The 24,321-nt window shown below is 42.2% G+C and overlaps 1 protein-coding gene across 1 annotated transcript in view; it reads left to right on the top strand.

The window, feature by feature from the left end:
* RHPN2 (rhophilin Rho GTPase binding protein 2) overlaps nt 1-24,321 on the top strand; it is a 220,404-nt gene that overhangs the window by 110,019 nt on the left and 86,064 nt on the right. The window contains exons 3-6 of the mRNA XM_069216541.1: nt 913-1,041; nt 2,152-2,227; nt 22,665-22,742; nt 23,040-23,164. Of these exons, the coding sequence (XP_069072642.1) occupies nt 913-1,041; nt 2,152-2,227; nt 22,665-22,742; nt 23,040-23,164 (408 nt within the window). The remainder of the gene's footprint in view (nt 1-912; nt 1,042-2,151; nt 2,228-22,664; nt 22,743-23,039; nt 23,165-24,321) is intronic.

Raw genomic sequence — 24,321 nt, forward strand, 5'->3', positions numbered from 1 at the left:
CACAACATCCAGTAGTTTTACCCTGTGTGATTTTCAACCACGTAAAACCTGGTGCTTAACATGTGAAGGGAAAACTACTGTATTCAGGGTTTTGCACTCCCACATGAAGCAGGACAGCCACGGGCCCCAGAACACTCACACTATTTGGGCCTTGAACCAGCTTGGTTGACGCTCAAAAGATATCTGAAGTGAAGTACAAGCATACATGTGTCTTTCAGCCCTATCAGCAAAAAGATATGTGTTAATGTGTGGAGCGTCTTTCCATCTTTGTGCGCCCGAGGCTGACCCTCACCTTCTTTCCCCAGTGCCTCGATACTGGATATGCAATGCCACTAAGAACTTCAGTGGGATCTTTTTATTAGCTACCCTAGATTTCAGCTCCCATTTTGTAATATGGTCACGCGGTGTGTCGTACAGACTTCATTTACCAGCAGCCAACGTGAAGCACAGATCAATGTGTTGTGTCAAAACAGAACCGTTCCACAGAAAATAGAGAGTACTACATGAATTGTATCTTTTCTACATGCTTCCGTTTGTCTAGGTGCATGTGTGTGGGGGAGATCTGTTCAACAAACTGCCTCGTTGTTTTGAAACTATTCAAACCTTAATTACAGTATGTTTTGAAAATAGGTAATAAAATCTTGGAAATCCTTCAAGGATATCCACAGTTGGTCCAGATCAAGGCCATTGCTTTAGGATATTCAGCAACTATGATATAGAGTTGATATTCAGGTTCATTTCTTGTAAGTTTATCCATTGTGGTTTTGCATGGTTACAGTCACTGGATCAGTGTTGGGCACCACTGCATTGATTTAAATGTTTTGTTGAAGTCATCAGCCTTTACTCCATTACCCTAGGCTACATGTAGCAAACGTTGTGAAAAACACTAAACTATATTTTCCTTGTTTACAGGGCTAGCAGTAACAATAAAATACGAGAGCAGGTGCTCCTTGAACTCAGCTTTGTGAACTCAAATCTGCAGGTCTTAAAAGAAGAGCTTGAAGGGCTCAACATTTCTGTTGAGGTTTATCAGCATACAGAGTAAGTACCCCATCAGAAGCATATTGTGTATATCGGGATGCTGTGTACTCACCGATACATACAGGGCTCGATATAGAATTCTCACTTAGTGTTTTGTTATTGGGTGTTAAGGAAGCGATGTTGTGTTTTTTTGTTTTATATTGAGTAAACCCCTTTTCTTCTGTACTTCCTGTTCTTGCTGTGGCTTTTGGTGGAATACACGCCATGTCTCATACCACACTTCAATATCTGCATGCGAATCAAAAGTAATTAATGTGCCAGGCTGTGGATCCTGACACAGTTATATGTCAATTGTCAAAGGTTTACAGGGCAATGTAGAATGACGCTCTTCCCATGGAAGATAAAGAAAGAATTAAAGAATACGATTGGCCTCTGGCTCTTCCCCCTCAGACAGGTGAAAAGAATAATATGCCCTCTGGCTAAGCATAGAAACTTAGTTTATTGTTATAATGTGTCCTCTCAGCTCCATGAAGTGTTGGGGTATGTGTAGAAATAAAATGTAACGTAATATCTGTTTAAACACTCTTGTTTGAAACGTACAAATTATTGCTCTGTTTACCTGCTGGCAACTTTGAAAGCTACTCTGAAGGGATGATTCAGCAGGAGAGGTTTGCCTATAAATAGTATATGATACAAGCGGAGCTGTGCAGACTTGTCCCGTCATGGGAGGCTTCTTTATCTTAGCAAGTAGCTGCCCATAAAGTGTATCGATCACACCCTTGGCCTCGCTTTCACCTCAGGAATGGGAATTGCACAGTGGTAAAGAGAGGAGCAGCACCTATTTCCAGTTCACTCCCAAAACAGACCCAGAGCGAGCATCCCACATCAGCCTGACTCATTCCTCGTGCTTGAATGATGAACACTTACATTCATAGCTTTATTTATAGATACAACTGCTTTATAATGTGTGTGTGTGTATGGCAAAGCTGCTGTTTATAATTAGTTTCGCCTTGGAGCTACACAATTACACTAGTTCACAGCAACGGCAGAACCTGATGACCAGAGTTGTACAGAAAACGACTGGAAAAGGTTTATCGCGCAGCAAATTGCCCATTGCACCAGGGGAACAGTGATGTGGTTATTTGATTCTGTACCTTTATTGTTTCACAGGCAGACCTTCAGCATTCCACTCATTCCTCTGGGGCTCAAGGAGACAAAAGAAGTTGATTTCACGGTTGCATTTAAGGTACACTCAAGGATATTTACTTTCGAGTTAATGTTTGAAGAAGTGCGCTTGAACTGGGTGTGCTACTGTGCTGCAGAGAAGGAGGGCAAATAAAATATACAATACAGAATATTTCTTTTCAGAGTACCGTCCACGAGCCACTTTTTATAATTGTCTGTGTTTAAGACTCTGAAATGCAGAAAACCAAGCATGGTTAAGTGTGCAAAAGTTTTATTTTTTGGTTGCGATCCACAGTTAATCTCACCTTTATGTTGGTAATTTTTTGCTGTATGTATGCCCTCGATGTTCTTAAATGGTGCCATTAGGCTAAAATTTGTTATAAAAATTAAGGCAGTTTTTTCCTTTCACTGGTTGGCACAGAACACAACATGAAAGTATAAAGTCACATGAAAGTAGTTTCTTAGTGTTTCTTAAAACTATAAGTTTAGCAGTTTAAGAATACAAAAGAGCAGGGACTAATCTCCAAGAACATGGGCTCTTCCCTGTAGGTGAAAGAGTTTTTTTTATAAGCATTCATAGATGGACCTGATCTAGGCAGGAAGAAGCCCAGTCCAAAGCCCACTCCGGTCCTGTTTGTATCCTCATAAACTGTAATTCCTGTAGATCTGGAGAGTGCTAAAGTCAGTAGAAGAAAGGGTTGTAAGGACCTCATCACAGCCGACTGGGACCAGACAGATTCATATCTGATTCCCAATTTCTCCTCCAGCAGATCTTCAGTATAGTAAGAAACACCAGATCTTCATTTATAGTCATACATACTGAATTGTCCCGCCAACACATGGGATACAGATCACTTTAAAAAAAATATATACAATATACTTTACGTTTTGAAAAGCTATCTTTTTTAAAATAAAGTATTTTTGGCAGGCAATAATAAGACAATATTGCCCAATTTTCACTTATTTTCTTTAAAAAGGAGACCAATTTAAAAGGCGGAAATAGTCACTATTTTCAGTATAGTGACAAGAAAACTCTTTTATAACCTTTCCCAAAGTAATTATGAGTGAAAATAGGGACTCAGAGCCTAATAGGCCATAGGCAGGGTGGAAAAACTGACACTGTTGCTTTAAATAATAGCATACCACCACTGTCCATCACGCATGTTCTGTGGCAGCTTATTTTTCCCTCTCCTACTCACGATTCAGTTTGTTTTTTTCTAGTTGAAAACTTTCTAAACCGAAAAACAACTCCAGTCAACATCTTTAGGGATAAAGAGTATGGTTCACTGTTTCACAAGAGAAAAAAAAAATGCCTACAAAATACTGTCCCAGTTTGTTAAGTGTCCTACCTGTGGGAGAAAATAAGTCAAAATAGTCCTTTGAGATGGCTGTACTTTGGTTACGTCCTACCACGCTAACCTCCAGAAAATGTAACTTTGGTGTACTTCTGTTCCCAGATTGTCTTCTCCAGTGCGGAGACTCAATGGCCATACCTTCTACTACCCATCTTGCCTGCCCTTTTGGTGGCTTCTTAACCTGTACTGCCTTTTCTGCCAACTCTGCCTCCACCTTCCCTCCTATGAAACTTCCAGTATCTCCGGTTTGCTCCTCCCAGCGTACCAAGAGGGAGGTCCAAGAAGTCCTCATCATAAGAGATGATATAACTCAGGACATTCAAGACGTCACTCCTAATTTCACTTGAGTTCAAGATCCACGCAGCGTTCAAAATCCACATGCCTCTCAGGATCCAGATATGAACATCGTACTTATTTCTAATCACAGCTTCAGTCTTTTAAGTGCATCAGTATTCTCAGACTATATCAGACTCCCCTTCAGCGGCTATTTCTCGGATAATGATATTACAAACGTCAGTGAAGTTTTGGTCAGGGTGTGCCACAAAACCAGATACACCCATATGAACAACTCTGCCAAAAGCAGTGGTCATTTTTTTAAACTAGTCACTACAGTACATTTGCAAAACCTTTGGTCGTAGGATTGCTGGAGCCTGCTATGGAGCTTTTTCTAACGGTATCCTCAGCAGAATCAACTCCTGAACACTCACAGAAAAAATATAGACCACTAGAACACAGCCCCTTGTGCAGTTCCTCCTCCAGGTTGTGTAATTGTTTCCTCTGCAAGGAAATACCTTCCCACCTCTCCATCTTCCACAGTACTTTTAAAGGGAGAGTAAGATAATTGATAGAGTTGGACAGAATTTTTGTGTCACTTCTGCAACCTCTGTGAAGTCGGCAGGGACTATGTACTGCTTGGACATATGCTAGATCTCTCTGCAAGGGTTTCCAGTGTTTTCAAGAGAAGCTTTCTGATACAAGCATGACTTCTACAAGAAGAGATGATGGTCTTCTATTAGGTGATGAGTGCTACTTCAGGTTCAGATGATTTGGCTGCCCATGATAACGGTCTTGGGATGGCCTTACGTTGCTTTTCATTTCTCCAGCTTACCGACTTGTAACCAGAGCTCCTAACCTACATTTGTTTTGAATCATGTATTTTAGGCTCATGCAGACTATACGATGCAGTGTGTGAAGGCTGAAATGGGTACCCTAAAGGTTTAGGGCTTGAGAAGGAAAAAAAAAAAAAAGAGTATGAGAAATACCAGTACAAGCCCTATGATTGGTGTTACCCGTAACAGAGGGTTCAGTCCCCTCAGTGGCTGCAACAATACCAACATCAACAGCAACATCACAAACCATACCAGCCTTGTAAGCCTACAAAAGGGAGAGGCGGACATCAAATACCAGCGGCCACAGAAAAAAAAACAATCTGCGAATTCTTATTTCCTTCTCTTTGTTCACCATTCTGGTATAGCAGAGGTCTTCAAACTGGGGGGTGGGCCCTCCTACGGGGGCCTCAAGTGATCCCAGGGGGGTTGCCAGGCTCTGGCCAAAAGAAACATTTTACAGATAACAGGGCTTCGTTTTAAGAAGAAGCATGTTATTGCATTGTTAAAAAGTTAACAGTATGTAACTGCAATGTTTAAATAGGTCTAGACATATTTAAACATTGCAATCTTTATAAAATAATTGCGAAGAATTCTGAGGGGGGCCCCAAGAATTTTTATTTTTCAACTGGGGGGGGGGGGGGGGGGGGGGCGCAGCATTAAAACGTTTGGAGACCACTGTGGTAGGGGTAAGCTTCAACAACTTTCTGGAATAGTAGAAGAAAATAAGAAAAGACATAAAGGGTCTGAGTATTGTGCAAAATGACTATTCTCCAAATGGTTCCTTCTTCTCTTCCAGCCATTCCTTAAAAGGGAACATCTCAGTACCAGTGAGATTTACTCCAACCAGAGGTCAGCACTCATCTGATCAAAAAGTCTATAAAATTGATCCTGCATTCTCAACAAGAAAGGAGACTTTACTCCTATTAGTTTCTTATTCCAAAGAAGGACTCAGAGCAGTAATTTCGACCCATTATTAACTTAAGGTCAGTAAAGAAATATGTGACGGGAAGTTTCATATGTTGACACTTCACCAAATCTACCCCCCCAACTCTCTAAAGGAGATTGAATGTATGCTACAAAGCTCTGGATGCTTACTTTTGCATTCCCCATTATACAAAAAATTGCAGGTTCCTACGATTTCTGTTGGACAGCGTGCATTATAAATGAAGAGTCCTCATTTTAGTTCTCAAGTCAGCTCTGCAAACATTTTCAAAGGATATGACCATATTTGCTGCATATCTCAGTAAAATGAAGATTTCCATGTAACCCTACTTGGATGAGTGGCTCAGAAAAGCATTCACTTCTGAAGTCACCGAGGCCATTTTAACTTACGAGTCCCTGTTCTTTAGTGCTTAAGTCTCAGAGTAAATCATTCTACAACAGTCTCAGTTCAGTCTATCTGTTATCCAGGAGGTGTTCTAGACATGCAGGCGGCAAAAGTGTATTATTTGGAGAAGAGACGGTGCTCTATCACTCAGAAGTTGCAGAAACATCTAAAAATGAAACGTCTGACAGCCCGTCAAATGTCATCACTAGTTCAGTGGCCCTCTGGTTATTTTTGGTACAGAACACCTGACTTGATGACACCATTGCATCAATACCTGGAAAATCAATGGTGTCAGCCGTCAAGCAATTAGGAAGACATGTTGAGTCTGTTGAGTTCACTCAAGTCTCATCCCTAGTGGTGTATATTGACCAATCTCCTTAAAGGTATTCCAATCATCAGATCACTGTGTCCCAAACCATTGTGACTGATGGTTCCTTGCTGAGTTGGGGAGCTCACATCGATCATTTGCAAGTGCAGGGAACACGGTCTCCGAAAGAGACTTGTCACTTCAACCTGCTGGAGTTGAGGGCAGTCCATCTGGCCCTTAAATCTTCCCTATCAACCTTCAGAACAACACTCTGTTTGTTTAAATGGACAGTACAACAACAATGCAGTACATCAACAAGCAGAGACATACAAGGTCCAGAGCTCAGTCTCTAGATAATCTGAAAATGGTTTATTGCTAGAAATTTGCATAAAATAGCAACCTCTATCGCTCTGGTGTTCAGAATGCGGAAGCGGATTCCCTCAGCAGAGCATTTCAAGAAAATCACAACTGAGTTCTAAACAACACAGTGCTGCATGAAGTCTTTAAGATTTTTTTTTCTTCTGAAAATAGATATAATCCTAAAGTCATAAAACAAGGAATATCTAAATTGCGCATCCAGGTATTACTAACTAGCCAGATAGTCTTGGTAGTGCAGTTTTACTAAGCTGGTCAAAGAATTGTGTACACATTTCCTCCTTTCCTACCGATTCCATCAGTCCTCATCAAATAAACTTGACACAAAGCGAAGATGATTCTCATTGCTTCATTGGTTGTTCACAAAGCAGCTGCATCTATTAGAACTTCCACATAAAAGGCTGCCATGCAGATTGAATCTCCTATTCAAATTCAAATGCAAGAAACTGTATCCCTACCTTCCACCATTGAAGTTGGCAGCTGGGCTCTTGTTCTATTATAATATAGGCATCTAAATCTTTCACAAGATTACATAAACATTTTAAAAGAAACAAAGACAAACATTCACCAAAACATCGTATTCTTTCAAACGGAGGAAGTTCTGCATCAGGTGTATCCAAAGAGATATCAATCCAACCATTTAAAGCCTTGCTGCAGTTTTATTTATAATAAAGGTACATCTAGCACCCATTACATTCTATTTAAAAAAACAGCCCTTCACAGACCTCTTTTCCCAGATGTGAAAGACTTTCTAGGAGAAAGCAAGAATGAGGGTTTGTCTCATTAAAGTATGAAATATCTGCAGATTGTTTAGGGAGAGACTGGACATTTATTAAAGAAAACCATGCAGTTGGCATTGAGGTTTTTGGGAATATTACCTGTGTCTTTGATCATTAAGTAACATTGATGCTGTTATAAGTGATGTGACTTTACAATAGCCACAAGAGGTAAAAACATGAGGCTCCAGAGACTGTTTCAATGGACAGGACTCAGCAAGCTCCCTAAAGTTTTGTAAGAAGTCACCACAGTAAAGAAAAGAACTCCTTAGACCAGTAAAGCATATCTGTACCAAGTGTCTTATGTGAGAAAGAAATACCTAGAGCCTGATTGACCTTGACAGAGGGGATTACTCCATCACAAACTTGATGGATGTCCTGCCCGCCATAATACAAGTTCCATTATATTCTGGAACTTGTAATTTGGCAGACGGGATATCCTTCATGTTTGTGACAGAGTAATCCCCTCCGCCACGGTTGTAATCAGGCCCTAAATAGACTACTGACCATAACGTTTACCCAATTGCTGGCCGTTACTAGCCAGTTTACGAGCCTTATTATCGAAACGGTGCACTGTCCTGATCTGTGGTGCGGCACAACCTTAAGGTGTGCCTTGCTCACACAGGTGCATTGTTCCCTAATACCTTCAATGCACTGCCCCCAGGGAATCCAGAAACTTGTACTGCCTTGGGGACTGCGCATTAGTGAAAGACAGACCAACTGATTGAAGCAGCCAGTCTGCCTTTCACAGTGCAGGTGGCATCCCCATGCACTTTCAAGGAGGACAGAGATCTCCCTGAGGGAGCGTGCAATGAATGAGGGTGCAAACACCCCTTCACCTATTTGTAGAGGGGTGTTCGGTGGGTTCCTTGGTACCCCTCTTCTCCCTCCATATGTTCCCCCTCAGGAGCTCACTAACTGCACCACCTCTTTGTAGCACACAGCAGGGTGCTTCCTGACGGCCTTTGCCTCTGCGCCTACATTTATAAAATTGCACGGGTGCAGGTACAAAGGGGGTAATTAAGACGTGTTGACATGGCGGTCTGACAACCACATAACGACTATGGCGGTTGTGCCGTAGTCGGACCGCCAGCACTGTCCGTTTTCCTCCACAGGAGGGACTGGCGGTGCTGTTAGCCCTAATCCGCCAGGGCAGCCCTGCAAGCAGCACTGCCCTGGGGATTGCAAACCCCTTTGCACCAGCTTTTACATGGCGGTAGCACCACCATGTAAAGGCTGGCAAAGACGGGATGCAGGGGGCCTCGTGGGGACCTCTGCATTGCCCATGCACTTGGCATGTGCAGTGAAGGGCCCCCCATGGCCATCCACGTCGCGCTGTTCACTGTCTGCTTTGCAGACAGTGAACTGCGCGACAGGTGCTGGTGCACCCTACGCACTGCAGCGTTGCCGCTGGCTCAGTTATGAGCAGGCATCAATGTAGTAGGCTGTTTCCCGCAGACTCAGCGGGAAACTTATAATGGGGCCCGTTGGAAGGTGGCCGCACTGGGGGCACCTGACCGCAGGAGTTTGGCAGACGGCCTTTTCCATCCATCAAACTCATAATGACTGCTGAAGTGTTTCCCCGAGAAAGACCTAGATCTAAATGTGCACCACCACAATCTGTATTACAGTACGGACCATGCAAGCATCTCTGGCCCCTTCTGTAATACCAGAGTGTAACCGTGGTGCAGAAAGCGGGTGCACTCTCCATTCCACCCCGGGCCGCTTTATGTAATAAGACCCCAGGTAGGCTGTTATGAAAATGTTAAATATGGGCCATGCCATGCCCCACTCCGCCCCAAGGAGGGCATTTTCACCTGTTTTGTTAAGGCTGTCAGTACAGTTAGTAATGTTCAGGTAAGATGTGTTTCTGTATTAAGGTTTGGTGGGCTTGATTTGGCATGTTTGCATAGCCTCAAAACTTTGAATGGTTCACTAATGGTCCAGTTTTAGGGTTATAAATTATATGTCCTTTCATTTCCAAATGCGTGCCAAAGGCAAGCCCGTTTGCACCCGTCCGTGTCCTGCCGGGTCCAGGGCAGAGGAATACTATGAATGCAGTTCCGGAAAGATTAGCCTATCCAAGGCAAACTCTTAATCACTCAACAACCGCACAGTAAATGTCTGTCAACACCTGTTAAACTTTAATTCCCCTACTAGCTCCTGTAACGTTTGTAAATGGCCTCCTCAGCCCATACTCCCTCCGGACGTGAGAAACGATGTAGAGCAGGTCAGCAAGTTGCTTTTACTGAACTGTTGTTCTCTACTTGACCATAAATTATATATCCACTCACTGTTAAATGAGTATGCCCCAGAGGTTCTGTTTTCAACAGAAACATGGCTGCCTGAGGACTCCGACCCCGAAGTAATTATGGCCCTGCCCCCAAGCTATTCAATACACTGTCTAGATAGGCTCCACACCAGGGGAGGGGGGGATAGGAATAATTAATAAAAAATCAATCCATTGTCTTATCCACTCCCCCTCTATACCTGACAGTGAAAGTCTGACCTTTTCTTTGGCAGTTAATGCCACTTTTACCTCCTCTGACATTCTGATCTATCGTCCTCCTGGCCCTCATAGGAGGTTTCTACAGGCCGTACCGGACTATGTTGCAGAGCTTGCCTGCAGAAATTCCAATTCTACTATTCTAGGCGACTTTAACATTCATTAACATTCATGTAGATTAAGCACACAACATCTCTGCCAAAACCTTACTTATGGATTTAGCAGCTTTGGACCTGACACAATTGATAACTGGTCCCACTCATCTTACAGGCCATACAATCGACCTGGTCTTTAGGAATCTTTCCAATCTATCAGCTCAGGCCCCCCTTCCCTTGATCTGGTCCAATCATTTTTTAGTTGTACTTAAGCTCTCTAAATCTATTCCACCTATCCACTAAGTCAACTGTGTGCCAGTAGTCAAAGTTGAATAAGAAGGACTGGATGGATACCTTAGAGAACGTGCTCTCTTCCCCCTGTTTTGTGAGGTTCATACTGCAGAAAGGTTTGATAATTGGATCTCCAAGTCCCTAGATACTTTTTTACCAACTAAGACTATTCTCAGGACTACCTGTCAAAAGAAATCACCCTGGTATCTCCTCATCTGCTGCATTTAAAAAAAGAATGTAAGCAGATGGAGAGAAAGTGGAGAAAGACGTACAATCCTGTCCTGAAAATAGACTACAGGAATGCGATTAGATCCTTCCATACGGAAATTAAATCTACGAAGGCATCTATTTATACCTCTAGGATTGAACAGCCCTCCCATTCTCCTAGAGAAATCTTTCCAATCTTTAAGGAAATGACTCAGCTTTCTTCTGTCAATAATGCAACGGAAGGGTCTAAGGAATGCAGTAATGAGCTAGCTTGTTTCTTTCAAAAGACAATCTCTGACATTCAGGCATTTTTCCCCAGTAATTCCCCTTATGAGGTTAAGCTTGCCCCCTCCTTCTTCCCCCCCATGCTGACATCCAGTCTTCTAGAGCCCTATTTTCAGCCTTTCAGCCCCTGAGCGAAGACTTAGTAATCAATTACCTTTGCTCTATTAAATCTGGATCTCCCCTGGACCCTTCCCCTCCGTCCATTTTTAGCTTTAGGATTAGATGTTATAACGCCTGTGCTAACTGATGTTCTTAACGATTTCCCATCTCTTGCGCATCTTCTGCAACGCTGGAAATCGGTTGTTGTTAAGCCCTTACTAAAAAAAAAACAAAAAAAGTCTAGATACAACACTACTCTGTAACTACAGACCAATTGCTCTTCTCCCTATAGCATCAAAAATAATCGAGAAACACATTAACACTCAAGTGTCAGGCTTTCTTGAGGAATATAATCTTCTCCATAACACCGAAATGGGATTTAGACCACAACACAGCACGGAAACTGCCCTGCTGGCTGTTACTGAAGACACTCAACAATGTTTAGATGCGGGTGGATACGCAGCAATCATTTTACTTGACTTGAGTGCCACTTTTGACACTGTGGATCATAAAGTCCTACTTCATAGAACTTCCCAAATGGGATTTCAGGGTACCAGCCTTAAATGGTTCTCTTCTTATCTGAGTCAGAGGACTTCTCAAGTCCTTGACCGAGCAAATTATTCTAACATTTTCCCTCTTACCTGCTGGGTCCCACAAGGCTCGTCCTTAAGCCCTCCGCTTTTCAATATTTAAATGGCTCCTTTGGCAAAGATTGTGGAACCTTATGGTTTATCCCTCGTTTCCTATGCCTATGATACGGTCTTTTCTTTTTCCACCAACACCATTTCAGAACAGGCTATTCTATCTTCCTGTCTGTCAGATGTTGCCAGGTGGATGGCAGGCAGCAAACTTAAACTAAATGATGAGAAAACAGAGGTTATGTTGGTAGGAAATTTTCCCCTCCTCAAGTTCCCTGTTCCAGTCTCAGCAGGACTAAAAGACCTCCCTCCGCCTAAAGACAACATAAAAAGTTTAGGCTTTTGGCTGGACTCCCTTCTTAGGATGGAATGTCACTCGAAAAAACTTGCTGCCACCTGTTTCAATTTGTTGAGGACTTTCAGAAATTGTTTTACATTCCTCCCCTTCTTGGCTAAAAAGCTTATTGTTCAGGAAATTTTTTACATTCCTCCCCTTCTTGGCTAAAAAGCTTATTGTTCAGGCTCTCATATTGTCACGCCTAGATTATGGGAATGCTCTATTTATGAGTTCTCCATCCTATGTCTTAAAGAGACTGCAGGTGGTACAAAATGCTGCTGCCCACCTACTGATGGGTACCCCCAGACACCAATATGCCAAAGCAGCCCTGGCCTCTCTTCACTGGCTTCCCATTGAACAGCGTGTCACTTTTAAAGCTATTTGTTTCGTTCACCGGGCACTTCATAAAAAGGGTCTGGCCTTTCTTCAGCGGATTGTAACTCCCTATATTCCTCAAAGATCACTTAGATCCTCATCTGCTTCTTTCATTAATATATGTGGTGTGACGAAATCAAGATGGGGAGGCAGTTCTTTTGCTTTTAAAGCAGCGAACCTATGGAGCTCGCTCCCACTGGAACTCCGCTAAGAGAACTCGGAACTCTCCTTCCGTAAAAAGTTGAAGACCTTTCTTTTCCCTCTATAGCCATTCAGCTTTGCCTGTTTAATGGTCCTGTATCAGCGCTGGGAAGCCTCCGCGTAGCCATGCGCTCTAGAAGTTCTAATATTAATAATAACATTAATAATAATATTAATAATAATAATAATAATGATAATGCTCCATCTAAGCATGAAAATAGATACTTACTTGTAATCTTCTACAGTTGGGAATGTTCTTGTGGGAAATGAGACAGTGGTCTAGAATATGGAAATAGACGAACAACAGACTAGGCTTGTGCTATTTGAAGACAAATGCATCTGTTATGAAGCGAAAAGGGCTCTATCACATTGTTTTACCTCAGCAGCAGGACAGCACTTCAGCTTTTCTCCATTACTTGAATCATCTTCAGATAAATCAAATTGCATTCTCCATCAGCTGTGTAATCATAACGCAAACGTGTGTTACTTGTTTACGTGTTCACTTATTCAAAGGCCCCACTTAGATTATGAAGGGAACTAAAAAGCCTCCAATTTCTGGAAGAAACTAAATATGAAGTAGAATTGACAGGCTGTGGAGGAAAGTAAGGCAGTGCATTCAACTGTATATTTAAAAGATGTGAGTGCAGCTTTGGTCACATGCGTTTTTACTTTTTGTACTACTGACCCTCAAAGGTTGGGAGCTGAGAAAAAGGAGGAGGGGGGGGTCCCAAAACTACTTTTCCCCATTCATTTTCCCATAGTGAACTTTAGACAGGGCTACAGCTCAAACCGATGAACGGATTTGGCAGAAAGATATATCTTGTTCCAGAAAGAGGGCTGTTTGTGTACTGGTGTAAATCCGTTCAGTAGTTATAGAAAAAGGAAGATTAAGAAACTGTATATACCACTCCACGATGGATCTTTAGCTAACAGACCACCTCAACTAGGAAGTGGTGGCAGCCATCTTAGGACTCAGTTGCGAGTCCTAAGAAAAAAGGCAAAAAAGACAGAAAGGGCCGGGTAGGGATACCCTGGCCACCCTCTGCCTGCTGGTAACATCCCATAGAATTCCACCTGGGGCCTAAAATGTTTATTTAATATTGCTGCCAGTTTGCAGAAGTTACATGATTCCGCAGTAAAATGTAAAACAAAAAATAATTGCAGGCTCCTTCCCGGTTTTATTAAAACCCCTGGGGATGGCCAAGCCCGGGTGGGGGAAAGGAGCAGAGTATGTTTTAGGGGGAGGGTGGTGCCTGCCCCTCCCCAAGCCTGCAAGGTGTCCCGGGGACCCCATCCCCCAAGACCGCTATCTTAAAGGTAAGGGGGCCCATAGCTAGAAGAGGCCCCAGGGACCCCATCTCCTGAGGCTGGTATTTTAAGTAAAGCGGAGGGGTGCCACGCAGCATCTCTCCTTCAGCCATACAATGGCCCATGGCCCCAGTAACCCCATCCCACAGTCTTGGCCAGGTCAGTGACTGTGTCCTAGGGTCCACAACCCCGGACACCATCTGTTTGCCTACTTGGGTGCATGGCAGGAAAAATGCAGAGTTATCCCACTGGCGGGAGTTCAAAGCTACTCCATCCGGTGGGAGAATAAAACATTTCCCTGCCCTTTGTGTCACAATCCAGGTCCACTTTGATAGAACAAGGGAACGAATACTCTTCCCTCCCATCACACTAGCAGGACAGCTCCTATTGTTCAGTTCCCTCCCGCCCCCCTCAGAAGGTCCCCAAACATATAAACAAAATCACCAAAAGGATATATGTTGTGCCATCAGGCACTCTGCAGTAAGTTTGCTGTCCTTTGGGTGACTGAGGTGCCCCCTCACAGTTCCTCTGGGACATCGATCTCTAGCATAGCATCATGCAGTGCCTGTGTCTCTTTATCAGAAGCTCTGATATTGGTGCTGTACAAGGATGCCTGGTCTGCCACAGCCAGTGCCTCCGCTCTGCCCAATGCCACCTGTACTTCTGATGGTCTGCCACGGGGATTCCTAGTGGAACATTTCCTGTTCTGTTAGGTCTTCCAAGCCCCTTCTCGAGCCGCTGGGGAGGAGCACTGATAACCACCCTATGTCTCCACCCAGGTCCATGCCTTCTAGGTTGTCAGAAAAAACAGTGACTTGTTCCCTAAAACGACACTCAGTTTTACAGGAAATAACGCGTATTTGATATCCAGGGTGCGTAGGGGTTGTTTTACCTCACAGAATGAATCTTGCTGTTTTTGTAATTTGACTGAGTAATCTTGTGACAGTGCTGTTTTCAACAGTCCAGGTTCCCTTAGATCTAGAAAGCTGTTCCTGAAGTTAAATAATCTTGCCACCAAGGGTCGAGGGGGAGCTCCTGGGGCTGGGCACGTCCCCGTACTTTGTCTGCTCTTTCTACAGAAAAGAACTTCCCTCCTAGTACATGCTCCGGCAGCCATGTCTCCCAAGGATATGTCCATAATCAGGACTTCCGTACCCTCAGGGGACCCACCACTCTTAATATTGTTACGGCGGGAGCACCCTTCAGCGTCATCGGCCCTAGCCCAAAGGTATGCCACTTCCTTCTGAAGTGTTTTGATTTGTTATTGGTGCTCCGTCATAGATAGCCGAAGTGTGTCTAATTCCTTTTCTGCATCTTTTACTCTGTCCTTTAGTTTTTTGTGATCCTCACAAAGGAACCCTATGGTGTTCATCAAAGAGTCCAGTTTGGGTTCCAGGGAGGACTTCGGGTTATTGACAGCTACCAACAGTTCCGTAAATTTCTTATTGTGATCTTGCAAGAGGTATCCTAGGGTCAATTGGTGTGCTGAAGGACTTGATTCTGTGGTGTGGCGCCCAGAAAGTCCATCTCCATCCTTATCCTTTTTGACTTTAGACATAATGGCACAATACTACTAAGAGTATGCTTGCTCGGTGTGGAGAGAGAGGAGAACTTCTCAATGGTCTAGTAGGGGGCGCAGCGCAACCAATACCCAGAGGATGCACCTCTCCCTGGGAAGAATCAGCCGTTATTGTGTAGCACATGTGGGTGACCACTCCAGGCAGAATTAGTGGTGTTAGTACTGCATTGCCACCCCTCACAGGACCCCAACTATCGTCACTCAGGACCTCAGCCTGCAAACATTGTGTGCTGAGTACACAGTGGAAGGGGACTCCAAATAATCCCAGGTGCTTTTACTGTAAGCCATAAGTCTGTGTAGCCACTACCAATGTTTGAGTGAGCCTAGCAGTTCGGAAGTCGTTTGCAAAGAGACGTTGCAAGACTGGAGGGAGCGTGCACAGTGCACGTGATAAATAATTAATGTGCCTGCAGATAGCGGATCTCCTCTGGGGAACACCAAGCCTCACCACCCGGAGTAGCGTCCTCCCCAAAACATGTGGTTCTGGTACACTATGCACTTTGTCAGCACAAGACTAGGGCTTTACTGTCTTATGGGCCCATTAGCGCATCAGAGTGGCTTGCCAGACCTCCAAGCAACCTGTTTTATTCTCCCCATAAACAATAAAAAAAATTGAAAGGGTGACTTTAGGAGAAGGGGGCTGTCGCCAGAATCACAGGACATCTCCAGCGGTATTTGGTATCGCCCCATGCTCGACTTTGAAAAGAAATGCGGTTTCCTCACACTTCGCAGCCTCTGTGTGCTGGCTCTTGGTTGCTTAATCAGCAGTGAGCAATCCAGGGGCCTCTGCTGCTGCAGCACAAGGAGCAGGGCTGCAAGGACCTCTCCAGGCTCTCCCATGAGCAACTCGGCCTGCCCTATGTGGCTGACCTTGTGGGGCTCAGCCTACTCCTCATTTGGAACTCGATTTGGAGCAATGAGAAAGAATTGCTCAGCCGTGAACTTATTACTGATTATCTTGCCTGTGAATTAGGGAATAGGATTCAGTGGCTGAGCTATGTCAATTAAACTGTGAAAGCCCTAGGCAAGCGTGAAGTGTTTGCTTATCCACACACTATTACTCAAGGAGAGCGAACCAACGTGAGGGAGCTGTACTTGAGCTTTGCTGCACCCAAAAGAGAGAGTAGAGAGCTGACAAAGCCTACTGTGAGGGATTTAGTCACAATTCGAATGGGCATGCGTACTGAATTATACCTGTCTGTTGTGAAAAATGCATGGGAACAGGTGCTTCTGACCAAATTTTACCTAGGCTGCATTAGATACCACCTATGGTTTCTACTAGGTCAGTTTGATATAAAATCTATCTTGATCTGACATTGTGAAGAATCCAAACCCCAATTTTTGGTTCACTTCTTCGTCTTCTACAAATTTTAGCAGGTGGCCAGGCGTAAATACCTGGCACCTGCTTTCATTTCATGAATTTTACCAATATAGATCTGCTTTTTTTTTCCATATGTTGTCTGATCCACATATGTAATGTAGTTGTTGGGGGGGTGGGTTCTTGAAAAAAACTACACGTAATAGAAAATTAATGGACATCCAATGATGTCCACATCAATGTTCCTACGCACTCTCTTTTTATCACTTGCAATCTCCGGTCAAAAACATGATCTTATCGCAGGACATTTTAACCTTAGAAAGCTACTGCTTGATCTAATGTTCTCTAGACTTATTTGATACTGTGGTGGCAATAGTCTTGGTACAGGCAAGTCTCATGTACTCAGGGATTTTCATAATGAAGCAGTGAGCAGAGGCAAGGATTTTTTTCGTTCAGCCTTCAGAAAACCTGGGGACACGCAGTCTTGCTACCAAGACACTTTAAAGGGCGTCTGGCTTCTCAATACTTGATGCCTTCCAACTCCCAAACATCACAGTCTGTTGGTAAGAGAACCTCAGGCATCATCTCAGAATGGTAGAAAAGTGCAACATTGAGTGCTTCAAATAAAATCTGGTCATAGTCTTGAGTTCTTGCAAAAAACACCCCACTGTCCCATGATAAGAAAAAACCTACACCTTGAATAAAAGCAAAATAAATTCTCAGAATTCTTCTTGAAGGGGCAGTAGAGCCAGTAGCCAGAAGCTAGAGCAAACAGATACAATACTGCTGGTTTTTCCTGATAAAGAATAAAATGGGCAGCTGGAGGCTCACCCTGGAAGTCAAGAAATTGGCAAATGTCTGAAAGAGCAGTCCTTTATGAGTCAAGGCATCACGAGAGTGGAGATGAAGAAATGCAAGAAGGAAAAGACCATCTATGCACCCAGCAGCTTAAGAAACACCGCCATCAACTACAGAATAGCTCCCGCCCACCTGCAAATCCGAAGCAAACTCAGAAACCCATGTCTTCAATGATTTCTATCTCCCAACGCAGAAGGAACTTGTGTTAGTCTGCAGTCATAAATTGTGCCCCGGGCTGAAGCAATTGTTCAGCAGTCAGTAGTCCTCCAACTACTTTTGTGATCCACAGATGTCACTATATACATATACTGATCGGTTCAATAGCTTTTGGGAGCTCCAAAACATGAATGGGGGCTGGGTTTGGAGAAGAGCACTGCTCCCATACACTACTTGGAGGTCTTTTAGCTGATAGATCACTCCTGCTGTTTCAGCTTTGAGGCAGAAGACTCATGATCCACAGGGACTCTTCACAATCAGAAACGATCATGCTTGGAGGGGGAAGTATAACCAGAAGCATTGCTATGAAGCAATCATCTGCTTGTCTTTCTAAAGGGACATATCTAAACATGATTGGTAGGATTTCTACCCACTGAACACACTCACTGTAATATCCCTAAAAATGGAACAGCTTCCAGTTTTCACCCTAAAATACTTCATTTAGTCCTCTTTGGGGTTCCAGTAATCCTGCCCTGTGAAAACTGTGATTCTTCTTTCTTGGATATTACAAGTGTAGGTGTCGACAAGCTCCCTCAAACATCAGACAACAAACTGCACAATACACGTTTATTTAGCTGACATGGTTTATGAAATTCCAGTTGTTGGAATTTGCTTTCCATTTACACTGTTAAAAGTAGAATATCATTTTGTGATTTCAAGAAATATCTCACTCTGTACAACACATTATACAGTAACCTAGCTATCAGAAGGGAATATCAAAAAGCAGGTTGATATGGGGATATACTACATTTGTAAACATTATGCCACTTCGTGTCCAGTGGCAGGGACTATGCTCGAAGGTCTTCCCCTTGCTAATGGATGCAGGCTGCATATAAATCAGAAGTTGTTTTTGCACCATTTACACACAGTACATAGGATTATGTAAAATATCATAAAAGACAGAATCTTTGCTCAGATCAAAATGGAAGACCAGATCAGTGAAAAAGCAGACTGATTAATCTCCTGCAGTATTGGTATTACCCTGAGATACTCTGTAACATATACTCAGTTCTGCAGTTTTCTGAACTGTGATGAGTGGAGTATTTATGAATAGATTCATGTTAATTATTTACCTTTCATGGCCCACTTAGAAGAACAAGGGTACAGAATGATTCATGAGCACCTGTTAGACTACATTACTACTTCGAGATTTGAGCAGTTCGCTTGTTCTATCTTTTTCTAGTACTTAATATGACAGAAACTTTGGAATCATTTGGGCTGCAAAGAACACTTTCCATTTTGACAAATCAGGTTCACTGGGGTGGGATGCATTCCTGGGAAATAGTAGGCACGGCAATTGGCTGGAACGTGACACGCAGGGTTAACAATCAGTGAATCTCGTAAACGTTAAGTGAATACATACATTCAACAGCATAGCTTTGGACCACGTTGTTAGCTCTAATGACAGGAATTTGACGGGCCATGCCTTAGATCCCCAAGCACTGTAAATCGCCATAAGCATAGAGTTTCGCACGCAACACTGTTGGGTCTTACATGCCGTTGTGTGGCAACCGAATGTTTAGCTTACACTCCAGGTCTAAACAGAGGCTTGCATCCCCTGGTGGAATATACTGGTATTACTTCTGTATTATTCAGCTCATCAACTTCTTTTAGCAAAGTGGTTATATTTTAAATTCGTGCGGTGTCTGGCCTTGTGCCTTCCTCTGTTATGATAAACAGCACAATAAATTATAGAGGCGAATACACTTAATGTATACTAATGATCCATCTGTTGTATTTACTAGTTATAAAGTAAACATTAATTCGCGTTCTATGTTTTACTTTAAATGTACCAAAGTGCTACACATTTTATTTTTAATAGCTGCATTATTTTTCCACAGGAAACCTTCTGACTTTAATTTTCCTAGAAACGTTTTTTGCATCTCCTTAAAATTATTTGTACAAACTACATGCATAAAAAATGAAGCGGTTTTATAAATGCAGTGTGATACTCGTATCTATGGGACTGATATTTGCACATGTCCATCTAGCACAAAGTAGAACATTGTAATTTCGAGTACAGAAAATAATTACTACATTCCATGAGCGAGTGAACCATTCATTAATAAATTAGTATCTGTTATAGTTGTGTCGGCCCCTGGTAAAATGTATAAATAACTAGTCATTACAACCCTTATTTTTTGATTTTGTAAACATGTACATTTTCATTTTTTGGAAAGATCTTTTTGAGTGTATTCAGCTCTAAAAACTGTCCCTGAAACATATTCTTTGGCCAGAAGGCTACTTTGAGTTTCCGACTAACATTTGAAATCACGTGGCTATCCGGGTGAGACAAATTGTGCTCCTTCCTCACATATCCTTATGGTTAGTTTTGGTGCACAGCTTCCCCTTATGTTATGGTCTTTGTACTTAACTGAGAGTAGTACTTGTGTTTCTCAGAAGAAACCAGCTCAGAGCTATTTACTATGATCCTCTGAATACAGTATTGGTAGGCAATCTCTTCTGGCCATTGACATATGTTTTTGTTAGATCATTAAAACCACAGAAGTAATTTGAATATTAATTTTCACCCTGTAAGTTCTTTTAGCATTGTCTATTTTATCCTCAGAAATGTTTCTCTTTGCCATATGAGTGAACTGAATACAGCCACGCCACACACAGGCATCCAACTAATGCATAGACTTGGTACAAAGGAAACAGTCAACTATTTTCTCCAACTGTGGTCCAAATACGTGACCTCCTTTCAAAAAGAAAACCATCTGGCTTTTCTGCCTTTACGTCCATCAAGCCAATTTCTGCCACATTGTGAACAGGAAGCTGCCCTAGAAACTAGAGGCAATTTTTGTTTAATGGGACGGGGAAGTCCCCTTTTATATAGTATATTGCAGTGGTTCTCAGCTTCCATGGTGGACAGAGTGTACTGAATCCTGTATCACTGAAGTATTTATCTCACTAGAGCAAGAATAGTTTTCATTTTGTTCTGAGCCTCAAAGGTCTCTAAACTATCACACATCTTGACATCAAACTAAATAAAAAAGTAGTTCCATGAAAGTCAAGACTCAGAGATTTCAGAACTAAGGGCCTATTTTAGAGTTTGGCAGATGGGTTACTCCATCACAACATTAGGGTAAAATGGAAGCGTAATACTGCGGATGGGATATCTGTCACATTTGTGACAGAGTAACCCTATCCGCCAAACTCTTAATCAGGTCCTAACCGTTTTAGGATTGATAGTCAAGAAAGCAAGTAGAGGTGGTGACAGAACCCTCTGTCTACCTTTGCTCCTCCCTAAACGTCTTGCAATCACTGCAATTCTGTTTTGTGATGCCTCTCTGAAAGGCTTATACTTTTTGGTCACATATGGTTAGCATTAAGCCCAAACTGTAATTCTGTGATGTAGGAAGTGCAGACAAATGCGGTGTTTTTATACCTGGAAGTCTTTAGGATACATGAGTATATTGCAGTGCATATCATTTTTATGACTGAGTTTTGTTAGCAGACAATCACAGCTCAGTGTGGTGGCACAATCACTTCATTGCTTGTCTGCAAGCAGTGTGTTGCTTAAAGCAACCTGTGCTGTGCTTGCCTGCAAGTAATGTATTGCTTGCATGAACCCAATCCACTGCTTGCCCCAAGCAAGAATTACCTCCCCAGCAGAACAGAAGAGATGATGTATTTATCTTCTCGTCAGGGCTTATCACTTACTAACCTATTCTGTAAAATGAATCGTCCATGGAAGACTAGGCAGAACATCCTTATCTCTTTCACTCTGTTTCACTTATCTGAGGACTAACTTCAAGAATAAGACAGTTGGGAGAACTACTGTGTGTAAAGGAAACCCTTTGTGACACCACCCTCCAATGACGGAATCCTTTTACATAGTTGACCCTGTGCCAAAGAGCCCAAAAGACCTGAACTCAAATGAGTATCCCTCCACATTACTGTGTTCCCAACCCTGTTTTTACTCAGTCACCGACGTGCTGTGTTCCCCTCCGACTCCCTTTATACTCCATGCAAAGTGACATGGTGCTTGATGCAGGGATCTACTCGCTCAAGATCTGGAGCATAGTCATTGCTAAGTGCATTAGTAAGTGCGACACAAATCTTGGGGTCATTCAAATAGAGTTGCCAAATACACAGATTTACATGGCTGTTGCTAGCTCATATTTAAATGTTGGTGCTCTGCCCAAAGGTCTATCTCCTACCTGACCTACAGCTGTGCAGACAATTGTCTGCTAGTTTTTTTTCACTTCCATGGATCTTTCTTCTGTTATTCCCCAATTCTTTCCCTCTCATATCGCATATCCAGTGCATACTTTGATGAGCTGTCGACCTGTTTGATAGATCATTGTTTCAGGTATGCGAAGCCAACACGGCTACGTTCATACATTACATGATCTGCCATTAAAGGTCCTGTCCCCCTTATTGAGGAATTAACTTGTATTTTTCTGCTGATAAATATCCAACACCATGCCTACTCTTTCTTATTTTCTTTTCTCCCTGCCTGTTTCTCACGTTCTTAACACCCCCTATCACTGTTCATTACCTTTTCTTCCTCTCTCCTTACTTCTATTCTTTCGAAGGGAAGGTTCCTCAAACATATTTTATCAGTTTTTATCCCAGTACATCGCTCCATGCAGATTAGAATAATACCCAATTTTACAATCACAATATTTACTTATCTTTTTCAGGAAGTTAGGGAATAAGTACATGTATAATGGACTCTCTGTTATACAGTGCAAGTGTACTATACAAGCACAGTCTTCACTGTTACATTTCCCTGTATGCTTTTGTTCTTTGTCATCCCTTATAAACATACCTATGAAAAATCAGCATGGTACACATTTTCATTGAATGGGCCAGAGTGTATAAAATGTATAAAGTCACTTGTCGTGTAACCTGCTGACATAATAAAAACTTTGGATTTAGCAGACCTACAGTCCCCTGTTCCTCATTCTTCCATTTTTTTTTTTAGGACTTCATACTTGAACATTACAGTGAAGAAGGGGCAGATTATGAAAATGAAATCGCAGATTTTATGGATCTAAGACAAGTACGTTTGGATACATCAGTCTGATTACAATGTGTGTTCTACATTTTAATTTTTTTCACATTACAAACGCATTTTTTTATATGCAAGGATTTGTGTTAAAAATTTATCTTTTCCTTTAGATATGCCCAGTTTACAGTCGGACATGTACTTTGTTGAATAATTGTAGGTTTTTTACCGCATGTGTAATCTTCGAGTATTGTGATGCTAGCCAAAAATATCTGTTTGTTCAGTCATTTACAATCAGCATGCAGTGTCACACATTCACCTCATTGGTTATTTTCTGTATTTTTTTCAAAGGCATGTCGCACTCCTAGCAGAGATGAAGCAGGTATTGAGTTGATGATCAGTTATTTCAATCAGCTTGGCCTTGTCGAAAACAGGTTTTTTCCATCTGGCAGACAAACTGGTATTTTATTTACATGGTAAGAATTTGCTATGTCTTGCAGTATGTTTAATTGTAACAAACAATGGTGTCGTTTATGGAATACAAGAAAAAATGTATAGTTGTTTTTTATTTATTTACATATGTACAATGTCACACAAATATTAAGTTAAGTGATAAAGTTCCAGACTTACAATATTGATATGTTCATGGGTGATTTCTGGGGCAATACTACTCACCGGTTTTTCAGTTGGAAGAACTCAGATCTAGGAAATTAAATTAAATTAAATTGGTACAGAAGAACATAGGCAGCAGAGGGTTACAGACTGGTGACTATGATTATTGAGTGATGCAAATCAATGGCAGTTTATATTACATATAATATTTACCTTTTATATATAAAAAATATGCAACTTGTTAAGGTAAGGGAACATATGAGGGGTAAGAATGTGTTATCTGGACAGGTTTCGCATAACAGCATAGGAGAACTTTGCATGGTCTTGAATGCGGGAAGGTAGGAATTTCCTTGAAGATGGTTCAGGAGGGCATTGAAAGCAGGGGCACTGATAGAGCAAAGGATGTTGTGGGGAACCAGATGTCTGTAATGGAAGATTCAGAATGTATCTAATAATAAATAGATTGCCCTATTTAGAGAAGAGCAACACCCTTGGAGGCTGTCAAGGAGGCTACCGTAGTAGTCAATCTTATGAAGGAAGTTACCATCATTCTTTTGTCAAATTGTAAAAAGATGTTCCTGGCAAAGGAAGGTAATTTAAGTGTTCTGGTGCGGGGGTGGGATTCAGAGAAAAAGGGGCAAATGGCACTAGAACTTAGATTATTTCCACCTTAAATCTGTTCAGCCTGAAGGAGTAAGAGGCATCCATGTTCTAATGGTCATTACTGTCAGAGTTTCTGGTTTTAAAGTTCAATGTGAAAAAATGAATGATGGAGAAGATTTGAGTGTTGTCAGCAAAGCAGTGACAGGAGATTGGTTAATACTTTCTTGTCCATGGAGGGGGAGAAATGTTTTGTGGAACTGTTTCATAGGTTCTTGTTCAGAAATCATAACTGCACTAATGAGAATGTATTCTTATTAGTGGCCCATACACAACGCAATGACTATGTCCGCCCCGACTAAGTGGAAACTCCTCACCTGCAATGTCCGGGGCTTGGGATCATATCAGAAACGATATAGAG

This window comes from Pleurodeles waltl, chromosome 12, assembly GCF_031143425.1.
Source record: "Pleurodeles waltl isolate 20211129_DDA chromosome 12, aPleWal1.hap1.20221129, whole genome shotgun sequence".
Taxonomy (NCBI): domain Eukaryota; kingdom Metazoa; phylum Chordata; class Amphibia; order Caudata; family Salamandridae; genus Pleurodeles; species Pleurodeles waltl.